General features: G+C 29.0%; 1 protein-coding gene across 7 annotated transcripts in view; it reads left to right on the top strand.

Moving 5' to 3' along the window:
- The first annotated feature begins 5,794 nt into the window (after positions 1-5,794).
- Positions 5,795-17,445, top strand: part of LOC126902500 (potassium voltage-gated channel subfamily H member 2) — a 71,988-nt gene continuing 60,337 nt past the window's right edge. For all 7 annotated transcript variants that reach the window (XM_050679853.1, XM_050679857.1, XM_050679856.1 and 4 more), the window contains exon 1: positions 5,795-6,194. In XM_050679853.1, coding sequence (XP_050535810.1) covers positions 6,119-6,194 — 76 coding nt within the window. In that variant the 5' untranslated portion in view covers positions 5,795-6,118. The remainder of the gene's footprint in view (positions 6,195-17,445) is intronic.

The raw sequence follows: 17,445 nt of genomic DNA, 5'->3' as shown, positions 1-17,445 counted from the left end.
ATTTATTATAACATAATTATCAATTGACCTTATGCTGGACTGATAAATATAATTATCATGTTATTGAATTAATAATGTTAACTTTTTTTCAGTCTCTTTGAAAATCAAAATTTTTTAATAAAATGGTTTAATAAATTTGTTACACTTGTCATTTGTTGGATGTTTTACATAAATTGAAATATTTTATTTGGCGTTAACAGAATTACTCAACAAGGCATATATTTATTATAGTATTTTTCACTTGTAAATAGTTTTTATTTAAAGTGCAATTAAGCATTTTGACGACAATGAACAATTGTTTGATTAAAAAAATTATTGTAATCAATATGTTTTTATAACATCACTACTCTATAAACAATAAAAGGTAGAAGTCGAAAATTAACTAAACTCTTGAAAAAAATGTTTGACTTTTCAATACCTTAAGTCGAAACTATTTTACTTGTATTTAAAATTAACGCGTATATTAAAAATATCATACTAGAAAAATACCATATACGGAAATTTTTGGATTATTTCTTACAGTGTATTTATTTAAAAAAAGAAGGAATTAGACAATTTCACCATAAAATATCTTTGATCTGAACTATCATCCAACACATTCATCATTATTTCACTCTAGTTAAATTACGGGTTATAGTTACTTTTTATTCATTTCAAACATTTGTTTTTTTTTTCAAATTCAGCTCTTATCTGTATAAATGTAAATGTATGTTTGCTAAGTTAAAAGTGATGACACTTTTGGGTGGCTTCTTTTATCAAGTATTCCATATTATAATTATTTTAGCTAATACTCTTATTGTACCTATAGGGAACAGATTGTGTATATATTAATAAAGGAAAAAAAATAAAAATGTTTGTTAAGTGTTTCAACTGTATCTATTGTTTGATATTAACAAATTTTGTTTTATTTTAACTCAAGTAATCTTGATGTTAAAATTATACTTTCATCATTATAAATAATATTTTTCTACTCAATAATTTAATTATAACTAATAAATAATTAATGTATTAATAAAAAAGAAAATATTTTGGGTTTATTGACAATCCAAGGCAATAATTAGAACGACAAGAAAACTCTTTGTCATGCTGTAAAAATAATAATAGTAACAGTCGAAACAAGCGCAGTTAATGATCCAAGTGAGTTTTTGTTCTCTGGATACGACGTTGTATAATGATTAAAAAAAGTTGCCCGAACGTAGTTTTGGCTTTTTTAAAAGCACACTATTGTATTCGCTTTAATAAATCACTTATTTCGAAAAAAATTTGAACAAATATCTTTAGCCGTAAACTAGATTTGTACTATAATTTAATGGGGTGTTAATATAGACCTTGATGACTTATGTATGTTTCTATGTAATATTTGTTCATTACATTCGTTTTATTGCACCGGAATAATCATATTACATAAAAAATGATGACTGAACATTTATCAGACCTTAATAGTATCTAACTTAATAGGAATTATATTAACTCACCAACGTGAATTTCAATGTTTTATCATAAATACTGATTGTTTAATAGAAAAAAATCGGATTAAATAAAAAGACAAGATTTGTTGAGTTTTGTTTTTAATGATTTTTTAATAGCATAAAATGTGAGTATATAGTATTTAAGGCTTTTTAGTTTATTTTAAAATTTTTAACAAGACTATACATTATGTTTGGTCGTCGAGTAAATATTAAGACTGTCTATGCCCCAGAAAAGATAACTCGCCCTTTTAAAACTGATTTACAATCATTTTACGAAAAGTTTGTTATCAAAAATATAAAATTTAAATTAGAGTCGACAATTATGATACACAAAAATAAAAACCGTTTTGAACTAATTTAATTTAAAATAAATTTCACAATAAAAAATAAAAACACAATTCGATCAAATTAATTTTTACACACTGTATGATAAATGTAATTGACCTGTATCCTCCACTTCGTTAAGCCGTGTATCAAAATTGCATAACCTTTACGCCGTTTTATACGATTTAAAACAATTGCGGATGTGTCAAATAAGTTTTGATTTTAACTGTATTATTTCAAAAAATTAAGCCAATCAATGGAGACGATTGGCTTAATTGGATGGAGAACTAATTAGTTTCCTGACCGTCGAATTTGAACCGAGTTTTAAGTAATTGATTGATGATGCTGATTGATTAAGTTAAGTCACCCATGAAATGTACTTAGAAATAAACCGTTTAAAATAAGCGTGTCATCGTTCAACTTTAGTTACCATATGGCTACAGAAAACCGCTCATCTATGCCATTTCCAAAATTAGTCAATATTATGTAGCTATTATATAAGTTATGGATTTTCAATAAATTTCAGATTAATACGCAACACCACGTGCTTTTTTCTTGCAGTTATTCAAAATTATTTTTACGCTCTATTTACATTTAGTTTCCGCAATGCTTTAAATTCGAATAAGTTATTATAATGATTTTACGAAAAAACTTAGATACACCTCTAGGCAGCTCTATAGAAAATAACAAGAGTGAATATCAAGAGTTTTTATTTATCTTATGTATATATTTTTTCGTTTGAAGCTTATTTGTCAGTTATAACTTTATTTTTCTTCAATGCGAACTGTTCTTTTTTTGAGGATATCATTTCAATATCTGCACGCGTTATATAATAATCGATTTTTGTTTACGGCTCTTGTTTTTCTGTGCTTAAAAATTTAATAAGAATTTGAGTTGTTATTAGATTGACATTTCCTAGTTAAAACTTAACATTAAAAGTTTAGTACAAATAAAATTAAAAGCGCACGTATTAGAAGATAAAGCATTACAAGACAGAACTAAAATTTTCATAAATATAAAGGCTTATAATTTCCAATTGTTAAATAGCTCTAGTACTTCTACTACTATCATTACTCATATTTGGTATACTCTTAATTATTCTAGTTTTTGATAAGATTACTAATATATAGTTAAGTATTTAACTGAAAATATAAATATGATTATCAAATTTAAGTATAATTTTACTTCACGTTGGACAATAAATTAACATGTTATAATTTTCAACTGTTAATGACTTGGGTTATTGATTTGAGTTTTTCTTTAGTCATTTATATTTAACAAACCATAAAAAACAGACCGTAACTGAAGCGATTAGTTTTCCAACAAAGTGATTTGGTTAAGACGGCATTTAACAGCGAGTGATAGTATCAACCCTACACTTATTGCTCTTTTTATCATTTATAATTTTTAAAATGTTAAAAATCATTCTTCAATGACAAACAAATAAATGCGATTGAGCTTCTAATAGTTCTAATAGTACGAAGAAAAAAAAATTATATTTAATACTATTTAACTGTCATTGTTATGTTGAAAAACAACGGAGAAAAACTTGGAAAGAATCTCGTTCATTTAAATTTACGCCCAGTGAATTTTCGAACTTTAGATTTATCTTAGAATTATCTTTTATGTTAAGAACTATCTGTTTATTTACAATTTTTCTAGGAGACGCTAAACATTTACTCTTTTATTCTGTTTCATCATGAGTTTTAATTAAATTACCATAAAATAAAAATAAAAAAAGTGTTCAGGACTTATTTTAAAGCAATTTTGAAGATATTTCACGGGGTTTTATGGACTTTCGATGAAATAGTTGCAAAAAAAATAAACATGTCAAAATTGAGAGTTTTATTTATTTTTCAGTATTTTGTCTAGCAATGTGCAGTTTGAATAAATTTAACTAGTCTTTCTTGAAACTAAAATTAAATTCTAGAGTAATCATTTATTTCATTGATAAGTAAAATATTCATAATTTAAGTTGATGTAATATTAGAAAATGGCAACTTGTTATGTGAATTGTTTTTTTTTTTACTTTCGCGTGACTGATTGTTGTATTGCCGTGGCATTGTAATTATAATCTTATATTTGTTGTTTATTTCATTTTTACTAAGTTAAATTGTTATAACACTTTTGTTTAAACAGTAGTTAAATTTGATTTTTAATTACTTCCTTTCAACGAAAATTCACAAAAATTTTTTCGAAAAAGTCCATAATATACGAAATCACAATTAATACTATTATTCTCTCTCACTTTACTAATACTGTTGCAAAGATATTTGATTTTGATCGAATTGAGGAAACGGTTTTGTTGCAGTATTTCTTCTTAAATACTATTAATTAAACATATACCGAATGAGCTGTTTACTTTGTGTACTAACTTTCAAAATAAATATCATTAGGCGCCTTTTACCTTTTTAATAAAAGTTCAAAGTGTTTTAACAATTGAAGACGAATAAGTGGAAGTTTATTTCTATTTGAAGTGCATAAAATGATTTGCATACTTTAATTAATCACAAAATATTAATTAAATATATTAGAATTAGAATTTCCAAATCATAAGTCATAAGTTTTTCATTTCACTTTAATGTAGTGGCTTCCTAAATTAATTATTTTGTTAATGAAATTCTCGTATATAATTATAACTAAGATATTATTTTCGGTGAAAACGATCTGAAATTACTATACGCTTTAAGTTGCGTGTGCACTTGGATTCCAAATAATATGGAATACATATAATATTGTTTTAATATTTAAAAATTCAAAATTAAAAAGGGTGTCACAGACATATTTGACAATGCTCGTAACTTTTGACATAATTATCATTTTTTGAAAGTTGTTTAAAAAATATATATTACCCTTTTAAACTACGTTTAGTATATATTCTATTATTTAACACTAATACCTATTTAAAATAACCACTTTTTAGTATTTTTCTTAAGAACATTGTTGATGGTTCGATAACAGTTTTAGAACAAGTACTTAATGAGTTACAAGCATTTTAATACATAGAGTTAGTATGGAACTTGGGCAAAGTATATGTATACTATTATAAACTGCACTCACACTCATTACATACACACTTTTTGTGTTAAAATTTTGTAGCTCAACAAGTACTTGTCCTACAGTTGTTAAATTATTTTGTAAGAATAAAGCTAAAAATGACTTGAAATTTTGTAGAAAAAAAAATTACTTTTTTTCTTACTGGTGATATATATATATATAATTTTTATCTACAATAGAGACAGTCATAGTGACTGTTGATATTAATATTTAACTTTAAATTTATAAGCTTAAAGTGTTTATATTTAATTTAGACTTGAAATATTTCAAATTATTGAAATATTTAATGAAAAGTTTTAGTTAAATATTTCAATTTCTTTTGTTTCAGGAAATTTAAAATAACATAAATAACATCACTTTGAGATCCTGTTGAAAAATCCGGTTACAGGAACTCTGAAGTAATTCAGTAAACAAAACTTTAATGTTTCATCGTTCCTTTTTATAGCAAAAACAAACAACACATATTGGTGTGTTATTTATAAGTAAATAATGTCTAATAAAGTTGCCCAGCTCAGATTATTTATAATTATACGATGTTTGATGACTATGCTTAAGTATTGTAATAAATTTTCTAATTTTAGACACACAATTTTTATCATCGCCGAAAAATCGAGTCGAGCCTGCCGCCAATAATTAAAATTAAAGTAAGGAAAAATTTGGTAAATTCTGTTTCGAAAAGTGTTATGTAAGTAAAAATAGAAATGGATTTTATATAATTAAAGTACTTTTCAAATATTATTTAACAATTTAAAAAATACACGGCATTTTATTACTAATATGCATTCATAAAAACTGTAATAGAGGAAAAACCCAATATAAACAATAATATAAATTCATGCTCAACATTTTTGCCATCGGTGCTAATCGGGACCCATCGTAGTTCACGGATGAAGCCGGCGTTGAGGCGCTGCCAGCGATGTGCCGACAGAGAAGTAGTACCGCGCGACGCCAACACACGCTCGATACACGGCGCGCTACACACATACTTTTTTTAGCCGGTCGCGTTATTCACGTTGTGTTCCGTTGTGTGTCCACAACGAGAGATACTTCTCGAGCGGCTTCCGCTTTAGGCGCCGCACACAGCCGTCGTCACTGCCGCTGACCGCGACGACACCGTCGATCTTAAATCGCTTGCCTTCCGGCCGCGAGTGTGTTATGCTGGTGGCCAGTGCCGTCGGCTGCTTGCACACGCGTCCCGCCGCTCCAGCGTGGCCAGAAACGTGACTGTATGGTGGGCTCGCCCGGTGGGTAACCCTGCCTGTTACGGCATGCCAATACGCCGAGGACATGTCACCCAGCGCACCACTCTTATAGAGACCATCATCAGGAAATTTGACACACACGGTGAGCATTAGAAAAACCGTCAGAGTTATGGCCGCGCTTAATATTAAAAAACTAGGCTCATCAATTTTGACGACAAAAATTCTCAGATACCCATTTCGTTCGTATTTTCCCCGGAATTGACTTCAGCTATTATTGATGCAATTTAACTTTAAAGAGGAATTGTTGGTCTTGTCGTGAACATAGTTTTTTTTCCAATCGAATATGAAACGCAATAATTGAAAGGCTTACGAGAAGTATTCTCTGGTTGTTGTGCAATATTAGTGTAAGTGTAAAAGATGGTGAGAATTTTAACGGCCGTTCAATCGTTGTGGTTCTTCGTGTAAAATATCTCATAGAATGTGGTCGTTAATTGCACTACTCATTAGTTATTATACTGACATAATTCAAATAAGCCTTTTTTTTTTAATAATGAAATTAATTGCCTATAATTAATGAGGCTGCAATTGTATAATACAATAACCATGTTCTTTTTGTGGTTGAATGATTTGTTAAATGATAAATTATTTTTGATGGTATTACATAAATTCAAATGATAACTGAAATTCAATGAGAAAAATTAAATTACGCGAAATTAAACATTGTGTTCCTATTAAAAACAAATAAACTAGTCTAATTGAGTTCATGTCTTCCTCCTAACCATCGTCTCATTACTTCCTGAACACATAATAACCTAAAAATAGACATTTCTTAAAAATATCTATGGTGAGTTATTGTGTGATAATACTGAATTCCCGTATTCTTCGTAGTTTATAAAAATAATATATTTTTTATCAGTATCTTTCGGTACTAAATCATTTATGTGCCGTAACATCTTTTTTAATATTTTTCGACTTGTCTTGTTTGAAATTCGCGTGGAATTTTTGAGCATCCGTTTAGTTTTAACATCAAACCATGTAATTTAAATGTTGACTTTAAATATTTTGTCAAAGACCCAATGAAATGGAAATGGAAATTCAAATGTCAAAGCTTCGATTTATAGTCTTAAAAAATATGTATACATATATTTGTTTAACATGTCATCCAATTGAAAGTTTTAAATGTCTATGTTGTTATTGAAAGTACTATTAAAATAGTACTTTCGACAAGTATACATATTCGCCAAGTACAATAATCGTATTTGATGAATATTAAATTTTATTTACTTTAGCGATTTACAAGTCTGAACAATAAGTACACACGCTAAGAGCCCAGTTGATTATGATAGGCATGAAAGAAGACAGTTATTCAAGACATAGCTTTTGGTTATAAAAAAGATTAACTGTATGATTAATATGAAATTATTGAACACAAGTACCAGTCTATAACAATCATTATTCGCTACTTTTATTCATAGTCTCAACGCACAAGTTACTTATTTACACTTTTTGTTTTGCATTCGTCTAATTATACACGTTTTAAATGAATGCAGATAGTTTAAACTTAAATTAAAAATGTTGAACTTTACTGAAAAGTTTGTAAGGAAATCGAAAGAAAATTAAACATTTAAGAGTTAGATTTAGAAACAGTTTTTTTAACCGTAATAAGATAATAATGAAACATTCATTGAGCGACATGGTGTGAAATCCGTTTGATCATTTATATTTAATTTTCGCCAGAACAGTCGCACCGTTTTAATGTATTCGGAGTGTTCATCGTCATCGCTTTCGGATGTTTGCACCGTTTTGCTATTAAATATGCACAACTTTGAAGAGAAACGTTATTTGAAAACTAGGTTTGTATCCGTCAGCTTTGAAGTGAATGATATGTCTAAGTTACTTTACATTTGCTATAAGAACAATTTAGATTCCATCAATCGGAGTTTTAGTGCATCTGAGTTTTTATCCAGTAAAACAGTTTTTGAATAATATGATAAATCGTTTCTTACTTTTGTTAAGTTCATCGTATTTCATATATTATTCGCTAATAATAGTTAAGACAAAGATTTACCGTTATAGATCATGAATTCATAGTAGATCTATGAATTAGTCATTGCTGTATATCAGTAGACTTTATTTTGTATTAAAAAAAAAATAATAAAGTCGATTTTAAAGTTATTTTTTGTAAATCGGTTTCTTGGTAAACATGTTTTTTTTACTTTATATTTTTTGAAATAATACTTCCAGAAAAAATGTAACTCGAAAAGAAAAGAAATATTTTGGCATATTTGTTATGTGGAACGAAACAAAAAATAAAAACTACATAAAATATATTAGTTAAATTATTTGAGTTCATTGGAAAAACGAAGAAACTAAATTTTGCAATGGTAAGGACAACTTAGGTTCTGTCGAGTGTGTAGTTTTTTTATGGATAGTGTTTTAGAGTATACTTTCTATTTTGAAAATTGGCAAATCTTGTTTAGCACGTTCAAGACGGTACTTGGCCGTTGTTTATGAATCTCAACAACGACTAGACCTACTCTCAACAACGACTAGACCTACTCTCAAGAATAGGTCACATTGGGGTATGGGATAAAGACAAAAGGAATTCGATATAGTGAAATCGTAGCAAGCTTTTTATTATTGAATTTCAAATATAAAATAAAACCAATGTTGTTCCAGTACAACATAAAATTGATGGAAAAATTGTATTCTTATCAGTAGATTATAAACATTTAGAAAAGTACGGAAAATTGAATCATATAATGAAAATAAAAGTTTTGCATAATACTAATGTAATAAAAATACAATAACGAATGCTCAAAACAGTCGATGAACAGGTTATTGATTATTATCCGCAGTTTAAGGTTAACTTGGAGTTGTTTCATCACATTTCACGGTGTTACTGGTCGTCAAAACTGCCTATAAATAGCTTTCTAATGTTATTTTACAGTTCGACGCAGGAATTTAAATTCTGCTGATGGAGTATTTGTGGTAATTCTTAGTCATGATAATTTGCAAAATGTACTGTATAATTTCGCCATTTATTGAATGAGATTTGTTTTTTGCTTAATATAAGTGATTTTGCGCTTATTTACATAACTCCCTCTTTCCGTAAACCTTGGGTTGATATGTTAGGTGTGAGCTGATGAATTTCTGTTATATTAATAAAATTAGGCGATAAATTGCGTTAAAATCGATAAATGAATTTTTCTACCTAGTACATCATAGTATACTTTGCATTATATTATGCATTTATGAATAACTTAAAGAGTATAACCTTATAACTGTGGAGAGTAGGTAATACTGTAAAATAAATAAATAGGATTCATTTAAATTTAATGACTTGTAAATAGCGAACAATCTATAATTTAGGTGTTTATAAGTATAATATCGAGAAAGTGTCCTACTCAGGTTTTTATTGTTGTCGTTTTGACATTTCTATCATAGAAGTTGATCTGTTTCTACATCTCGGTACTAAGTATTAGGAGGGAATTTGACCACCATAGTACTCATTCTAGTGCATCCGTGATAAATGTTAGTAATTTTTTCTTCTGCTGGTGTTTGTTCGTCATTATTGATTTTTCCTGAAAATTTACGTGGTTAAATATCACGACAGTTTCAAACTTAAAGATGAGTTATTGTATTTTACATCATTATCGCTTTAATGAAATATAGCTCTATTTTTAATCCTGCCATTTATAATAACAATATTTATTGAAATTTTTGAAATTTTTGAAGTGGAATTAACGTCATTATTTAATGTACAGTGTTGCGGATGAATCGTTTAAGAATTAACAGTATTGCACTTGTGTGATCAGTGCGGTCGTAACTTAAATTGAAACTTCCTAAAAAGGTTCCATTGAGTGAACTCGAATGCTTTTTTCTTTGTCTGTGAATGTTGGAGCGTCACTTAAGAAGTAATAATAAATCATTCACACAAGGTTAAACTGTCCGAACTTGTCACTTGTTGAAAGAAATTCGCATTATCAAAATATTAAAGTTTGGAAGTTTCGAAATTCTGCTTGATACATGAACTTTTTGTTATTCATTCAACACCTTTATTCGTTAATTTTTCCGGTCGTCGTCCGCTTTAAAATGTTTAAATCATTGTTTTTTTTTATTTATTTAAAAAAAAACAATGACTCTTATATTTTTAATACCCGTTGGATTATTAATATGTGTGTGACAACACTTTAGGAAAACATAAAAAGTGTTTAAATCGTCAAAAACATTTCGAGCTCTCCGTAAATTGGTTTAGAGTAACATAATAAATGGTGGACTAAACATTATATATACTCCATGAGATCTCACCAACCAACTGCAACCTTGAAAGTGACAATCTAATAAAAATACCCATTATATTGATTGGACTCGTGCCCGAAACGTCGGTCATATTCCATTATTGTTTCCCATAAGCAGCGGTGGTGTATACGTGATACGCTTCGAGGTGAGTCTCGTGGGCTTGAATGGTGTTTGTGTGCGTGTGAGCTTTGTAAAGGGTCAAAATACATTTTCCTCTTTGCAATAAAGGTCATTGAATAACGGAGAACGCACTGTAATAAACGTTAAGAAAAGAAATTCCGAAAGACGTACTACTTTGAATTAAGTTCCAGTGGGTCACACTTGGTATGTGATAGTGACCGACGACAGGCGGATTCCACAAAAATAGTTTTTTAGGGACAAATTAGGTGCGCTCAGAATAAAACGTGGTTGCTTCGTTGCGTTGGACGCGTAACATACTTATGCTGAGTACTTAAACGGTAAATTATTGAAGTTCTTATCTTTTTTATTAAAGCCAAACGCGTTATTTTTTTATACGTAGGGAAACATAGTGGAATAGTTCGCACTCGAGAAAAAACTGATATTAGTAAGCTGTTATTTATTCGTACAGTCTCTTAACATAAATTTAGATACTAACTTCCTAGTAATCATCCGTCATACTTACAGATATTTATTTTGAAGTACTTTTTTAAAAAAGAAACTATCCATTATTTAGGATATTTACAAATGTTTTGAGTTTTGTGCTGACGTTCGAATTCATTGCAAAATAGATCGTCGGAGCGACAGTTTGTTGCTGTAACTATAATGTCTCTTTGGCTTGTTTGTGTTGTTTTTGTGTAGTTACAACGTCGGATTTGTAACTATTGCCCCAAAGATGAACTCTGCAACGAGTTCGACACGTCAACACAAAACCGAAGAAATAGGTATATCCGTAAATATTGTAAATAACACATTAAAATTATGCATTTATGTTAAGTTTACGGGAAAATAACGTGCAATATTAATTCAAATGACTTTTGAAAAAAAATGTTCTGCTATTAATTTCTCACTGCACTAGTAAAGCATATATATTTTAATAAAAGATAACGTTATATATGAATATAATATATGCTACCTTAGATGTTTTTGAAAAACTTAACATCTTATATCACTTACTCCCGTCTTTACTCTTCTGATTGATAACAATATCATAATGATAATACTTTTTGTTTTGATAATACTGTTTTAAAATCTTATACACATGATAAGTCGGGTCACGCGATCATTTTTGTTTCTCATCATTTAAACCTAAAAGAGACAAGTTTACGAGATATTTAGGTGCACATCATTAACCCCGTTTGCATAATTCCTCCGTGTTCCCATTAACCGTATTGCGACATATGAAGCAACATCCGCAATTAAATACTGATAATTTAGTCTTTCGGCATAAAATCTCTTAAAATATTCATACTTGTCGACGAATCCTTCATTAAGTTTTTTATGAATATTTTAAACGCTCAAACTGAGTGGGTAATATTATATCATGTTTTATCCACCAATGATTATTTATTTTTCATTCATATTCGTTTTATAATAGATTTTTTGATTTTTCGAATCATATTTGCTAATTAATGATATGATTGATTTTAACTTTGAAATTTCATTAATGGTGAAAACGGACGTCAATGATTTTGTGAAGTATTTCTCGGGGGTAGTTTGGAATAAGAAATGTTTAAAGTTTAGAAATGAAATTAAGTTAAAATGGTATTTTTCAATAGAAACGACAAATTATTATTGCTTTTGCTATAAATATTCATTGACAGAGATAAATTCGGTATTTTAACGGGACTAAAACGGTTTGGAAAACACAAAAAGTATTTATCTGATCGAGCGAAGATCATAATAGTGGTTTTGGTAGTTTATACAGACTGAGTAATTTGAAAAGTTATACAAAGATAATTGTACTCTTAACGTTGACGAATTTTTATTTCGTTTAATTGTGTTTTAAATGACAACTATCAAATATTGGTTTTTATTACATCTCGGCTGATAATATTCTGTGCTGTGGGAATTTCGAGGAGAGCGGTTTCATTCTAATTATTGGCAGCGGTTTGTTATAAAAAGGTCGAGTAAAAGCGTAATTTTAAGTTTGCGTGACAATAACCAGCGTCGTCTTGCTTGAGAGATCAATCGAGACCCAAAAGCTGTGTAATAGTAAGTGTCTTAGTTAAAAGTAGTCGGCTTATTTTCTTTTTACCATTTAGCTTACAGTAAAAAAAAATAATGGAAATTATGTTCTACTGAAAATTAGTTCCGTTCCAAACCAATAAAAATAAAAGCTATTTGACGAAAATCTTCGCGGTTTTTAAATACAATACTAAGTGAATTGAGTGCGAATAATAATCATAAGGGAAAATCCTTCTAATTAAAATTCCAAAACGTCTAATTTCTAGATGACTTTGGTAGTTGAACGACTTTGTTGTTTTTGAACTTTTGTGTAATGTTTTCACTTTTATTCCATTTGATTTTTATAATTCTCCTGGACATTTCGTATTATTGCTACCATACATAGTGATTGATTTTTTATGAACCTTTTAATTAATAAAAAATAAAAATAATATTGAACATTTTTTATTATTAAATCAAATAGGTACATATTTTTGTCAATTTATCAATAACAAAGTATTTTTTATGTTCATCTATTATGTCTTATAACGGTATAAACTTCTAATAGCACCATGAATGGCTAGTCGATAAAAAATTTTGGACTAGTATTTTGGAATTTATCAACATTCTAAAATATGCACTAAAGTTGAGACGCGGCTGTTGTTATTTTTATGAATATTCTTTTTCCGGTCGTACTCTTCTTGCCGCTAACGTATTAAAATGTCATTAAATTCAGAAATACTGTTTGAAAAGTTGTTATCGTCTAGTAATTTCTCAACTATCTATTAATTAAGCTAGTTAACTATGTACGTTACCATTTAAAACCCTTATAAGGTATGAGAAATGAACATAAAAAATACTTGATGATTGATAAAGTGAAAAAAACATGTATCTCAAAGAAACCGAATAAAAAACGTTGAATATTATTTAATTGTTTGATTATTAGAGTGGTTCGCGATAAATGAATACGCCGTGCGCATATCAGTTCCAAGACTTAGTGTAATTTCTGAACTGTAAGAGCCAAGACGTTATTGGGCCATGAACTTCAAGCCCTTTTGTCACGTCAGAGTTAAATTATGGAATCCAATTTTGCAAATCGATCTTAAGGAAAGCTGCCAGTTGCATTGCGACGAAGTCACTTGGCTATCGTGTCGGCCGGCCATCAATTTCACTTCAAAACGTGAATAGGTCTCTCGTATCTTTTTTGTTTGCATTACATGAACGGCATGTAATAGTTCTTGACAGCAAAACGTGCTCAGTGGGCGCGCGCGCCATAAGCCCATTGATCTAATATGCGGTTGCTACGTTCAATCGCTTTCATGGCTATTGCATTTCAAGTGACACGGGCTGTGCGACGAGTTCAATTTTAATAATTGGAAATTACTTCCAAAATTCGCACACAGGGTGTCATCGAACTGTCATGCACACGGCCAAAGAACAATCGCGAGTAGAGCTGTCGAATGTACACAGTTGAATCCAGCGGCGTCAGTAGAGGCGGCCGTGGCGCCAGAAACTGTACGAAATATTATTATAGTACAGCTGTACGAGAGTCGTCATCCCGTTGGGCGCACATGTGCAAACACACTGTTTTCGAACGTACAGAAATGCATTTCTAGAATATTACACGAGTTGTGTGCCGAATATCGCGCGGTCGGCGAACGGACGGGCTTCTATATTTAAATGGCACGCGGCTCCACACTTCCACCCCCTCACATCCACTCGACAAACACTTAAAATCAGAACGGTCGCGCCGTCATCGTGTAGTTTATTCACAGGTTGAATACTACCGAGTGGAAATTAACCTCGTTAAAAACAACAAAGTCCCCCCGTTTGGTTTGATAAAGTTTCACATGACGTGACGTTTAGGCAAACCGGAAAATGCTTTCGGTTGTAGTGGATTTACAAAAAACGTTTAATACGCGTCTCTACGATGATTAACGGGTTGACGATGGATAATGTCGTTGGACTAGGTCTTATTGTCAAACGATAAATAAGTCTCAACATTTGTTTATGTGTTTAGATTTAAATGTCTGTAGTAAAATTGTTCATTCTGAAACATTAATATTTTGAAACGATATTATGAGGCTTATATTAGTCACGTGCTATGGAAAAAGTTCAAGTTGTTCGAATATTGAACGAATAATCAGTGTATTTGTTTTTTCGGAAAGTTGAATTTATTTAAATAATGAAATCATAATTATATATATATATATATGATGATCGATTTAGGTTAAGACACTCGTTTTCTTGTAAACTATTGAAAATTAAAAAAGTTCATAAAGAAAAATTTATTTGAATCAAACAAGTGTAAAAGAATGTGTAGTAAATATTTTTTTTTTTCATCATTACAGGGTTTGTAAACCTTAACTTTCATCTTATTTAATAGGAACTTCTGTTGTAGTTTAATAATATGATAGAAAAAAATTTTCAAAACATTTTGTTCTTATATATTTTTTCATTCAATGAACTGTTCTTCTGTTGTTGCTTGTTAAAGTTTACCGATTTATCAACAATATTCTATTAATAATTTGTAGTTTAGCATACAGTAGTTGTAATTTCTTCATGATGTCACATAAACAAGTTTTCATTGACAATTCTAATTATCATATCTGTCATTTACGACAGCAAGAATATATACTGATAATAATTTATAGTCCATTTTTAACAGATTATTGTTGCTTTCGGTACTATGAAAACCAAGTAACTGATGAATATTTATTTTAAATCCAAATCTTCAAATCATTTTAAAACGCAAACAGTTTATTGGATAAAAAAAATTATAAGAACAAAATTGTTTGAAAATTATTTTACTATCATATCATCTAACTGAAAATAAGGGTTTCCACTTAAGAATATTAAATTTTAGGTTTTAAACCTTGAAGGGTCGAAAAAAATTATTAATTACATATTATTGAACAGGTCTTTTAATCAATACACATTTTTATCGAAAATTATATATATTTAATAGTTTCTGATTAAATGAGCGCCTCGTCCTTAATCGATCACCCGTGTAAAGTATTTCTACTGGTGAACAACAGTTACTATTTTTTGAAGGATAATCTTGTAGTATCAGTGAAGAAATCGTCTTGAATTATGACGTTTCATTTACTATTACTATAGAATATCAGTGTTACATAATTCCTGTGTTATGCATATGTATTGTTTGATACTTAAATGGAGACACTTAATAAAACGGAAGCAATTACACACTATACAATTTATTGGAATGTCTGTTGTGGTATTTAATACAAGTGAACTTGTTTTTTATTGGCGATTACCCAAAGTAGGGTACAACGTTACCACATGCAGGTTATGAGCTGAAAAAAATCTCGTTCAAATTATTTTTTTTTGAATTATTACAGTTTTATGAAAATTACTGTTTTATTCAGTTAAACACTCAGTGATATATAGTATAGCTCAATTATACTGACCGCCTGACTACTACTTATAAGCAGTAGTATCAAATCTATGAACAACGTGAACCATTTATTTTTTTATGGATTGAAAAGTAAATAATTTTTATATATCTCTTTCAAGTTTGATTTAAAATTAATTCAAAGTGAATGATCTTAATGTATTTACGCATGTAACCTATTTTAATTGCTCTGAATGAAATTAGAATTTAGTTCATCGCATACGAATCGACTTTACTTAAGTCGCTTTTAGTGCGAGTATGCAATAAAATAGTCTACAATATAATATTGAAGTGCATAAATTCAAGTACATTTATGATTGTAGTTAAGGTCGATGTATCATTGTGTACCTAGTTGCTATAAAAGTAATAATTATGTATGTCATTTTTGTGATATTCAACGTAGTGTAATTTTTTTCAACCCATTTTTCATACACTGTGTTAAATTTTTGTGAAACTTTAAATAAATAAAAGTATTAAAAAGGGTAGATTTCACGTATATATTTTTTTAACGCGTTTACACTCGTATGAGTGTTATTGTTAATATTAAAACTTGTTATTAATATTTAAATTGAGATAATTCGGACACTCCCCAATCAAGGAAAATGTATTTTCTGGAATGTTCGTTTTATAAAATCAAAATCACGACTCGTAAGATGCAACTTATATTTCATGTTCATATTTTTGATAATTAGTTTTTGAAGTTTAATGTATAGGTAAATATTAAAAAGGGAGAAAGCTCGTATGTGTTTAAATTGACTTACTTAGTGCGTTATATTATCCACGAAAATGATCTCATCGTAGAATCATCTGTAAGTAACTTGAAATGATTGAATTTCTAATATTATAATCTAGTTAAGACGAGGAGTACCCAGTTGAATTATTCACAATTCAAAGGATTGCAAAATTAAAGAGTCCCAAGGTTATTAAGGCTAATATTAGATTAACTAACCAATATTTAGCGAGAGCTACAATCTTGGAACTTGTTTAAAGTATTCATATATAAAACAAATATTAACTACAGAATTTTAAAAAAATGGTGTAATATGATTAATGTTTAAAGGGGCTAGAATAATTTTGGACAATTAATCAAGGGGCCTATATAATTATAACTAAACAAAATTAGGAATTTATAACTTTGAGTATTCTGTAATGATTAAATTTGTCTCAAATAATCGAGTTAATGAGTAAAAAAAAGTCATCTCCTGGGTTGGTAAACATAGCGATACGATTTTTTTTTTTTTAACTAATTACATATTTACTTCAGTTTGACTTTGTTAATATGTCATGTTACAATTAATGCAATAATTATAATGTGGTTTTAATAATAGTTTTATAAGTTGTTATTTGCTCTAAAAAAATTATTCTTAAGGACATATTATGTTTATACATTATAAAAAAAAATAATTTTGTATATTTTATGTTGTTATTACTTATTAATCGTTTACAATAAAATCAATGTACACAGTGTATTTTTAAAGCGAAGAAGTAAAAAAAAATGTCATCAAATTTTTTATTGTTACTACAAATATTTTTCATATATAACTATGGTTTG

The sequence above is a fragment of the Daktulosphaira vitifoliae genome, unplaced genomic scaffold (genome assembly GCF_025091365.1).
Source record: "Daktulosphaira vitifoliae isolate Bord-2020 unplaced genomic scaffold, ASM2509136v1 Scaffold_3, whole genome shotgun sequence".
NCBI lineage: Eukaryota > Metazoa > Arthropoda > Insecta > Hemiptera > Phylloxeridae > Daktulosphaira > Daktulosphaira vitifoliae.
Note: the sequence above shows the minus strand (reverse complement) of the source record. Positions and strands in the feature narration are given on the sequence as shown.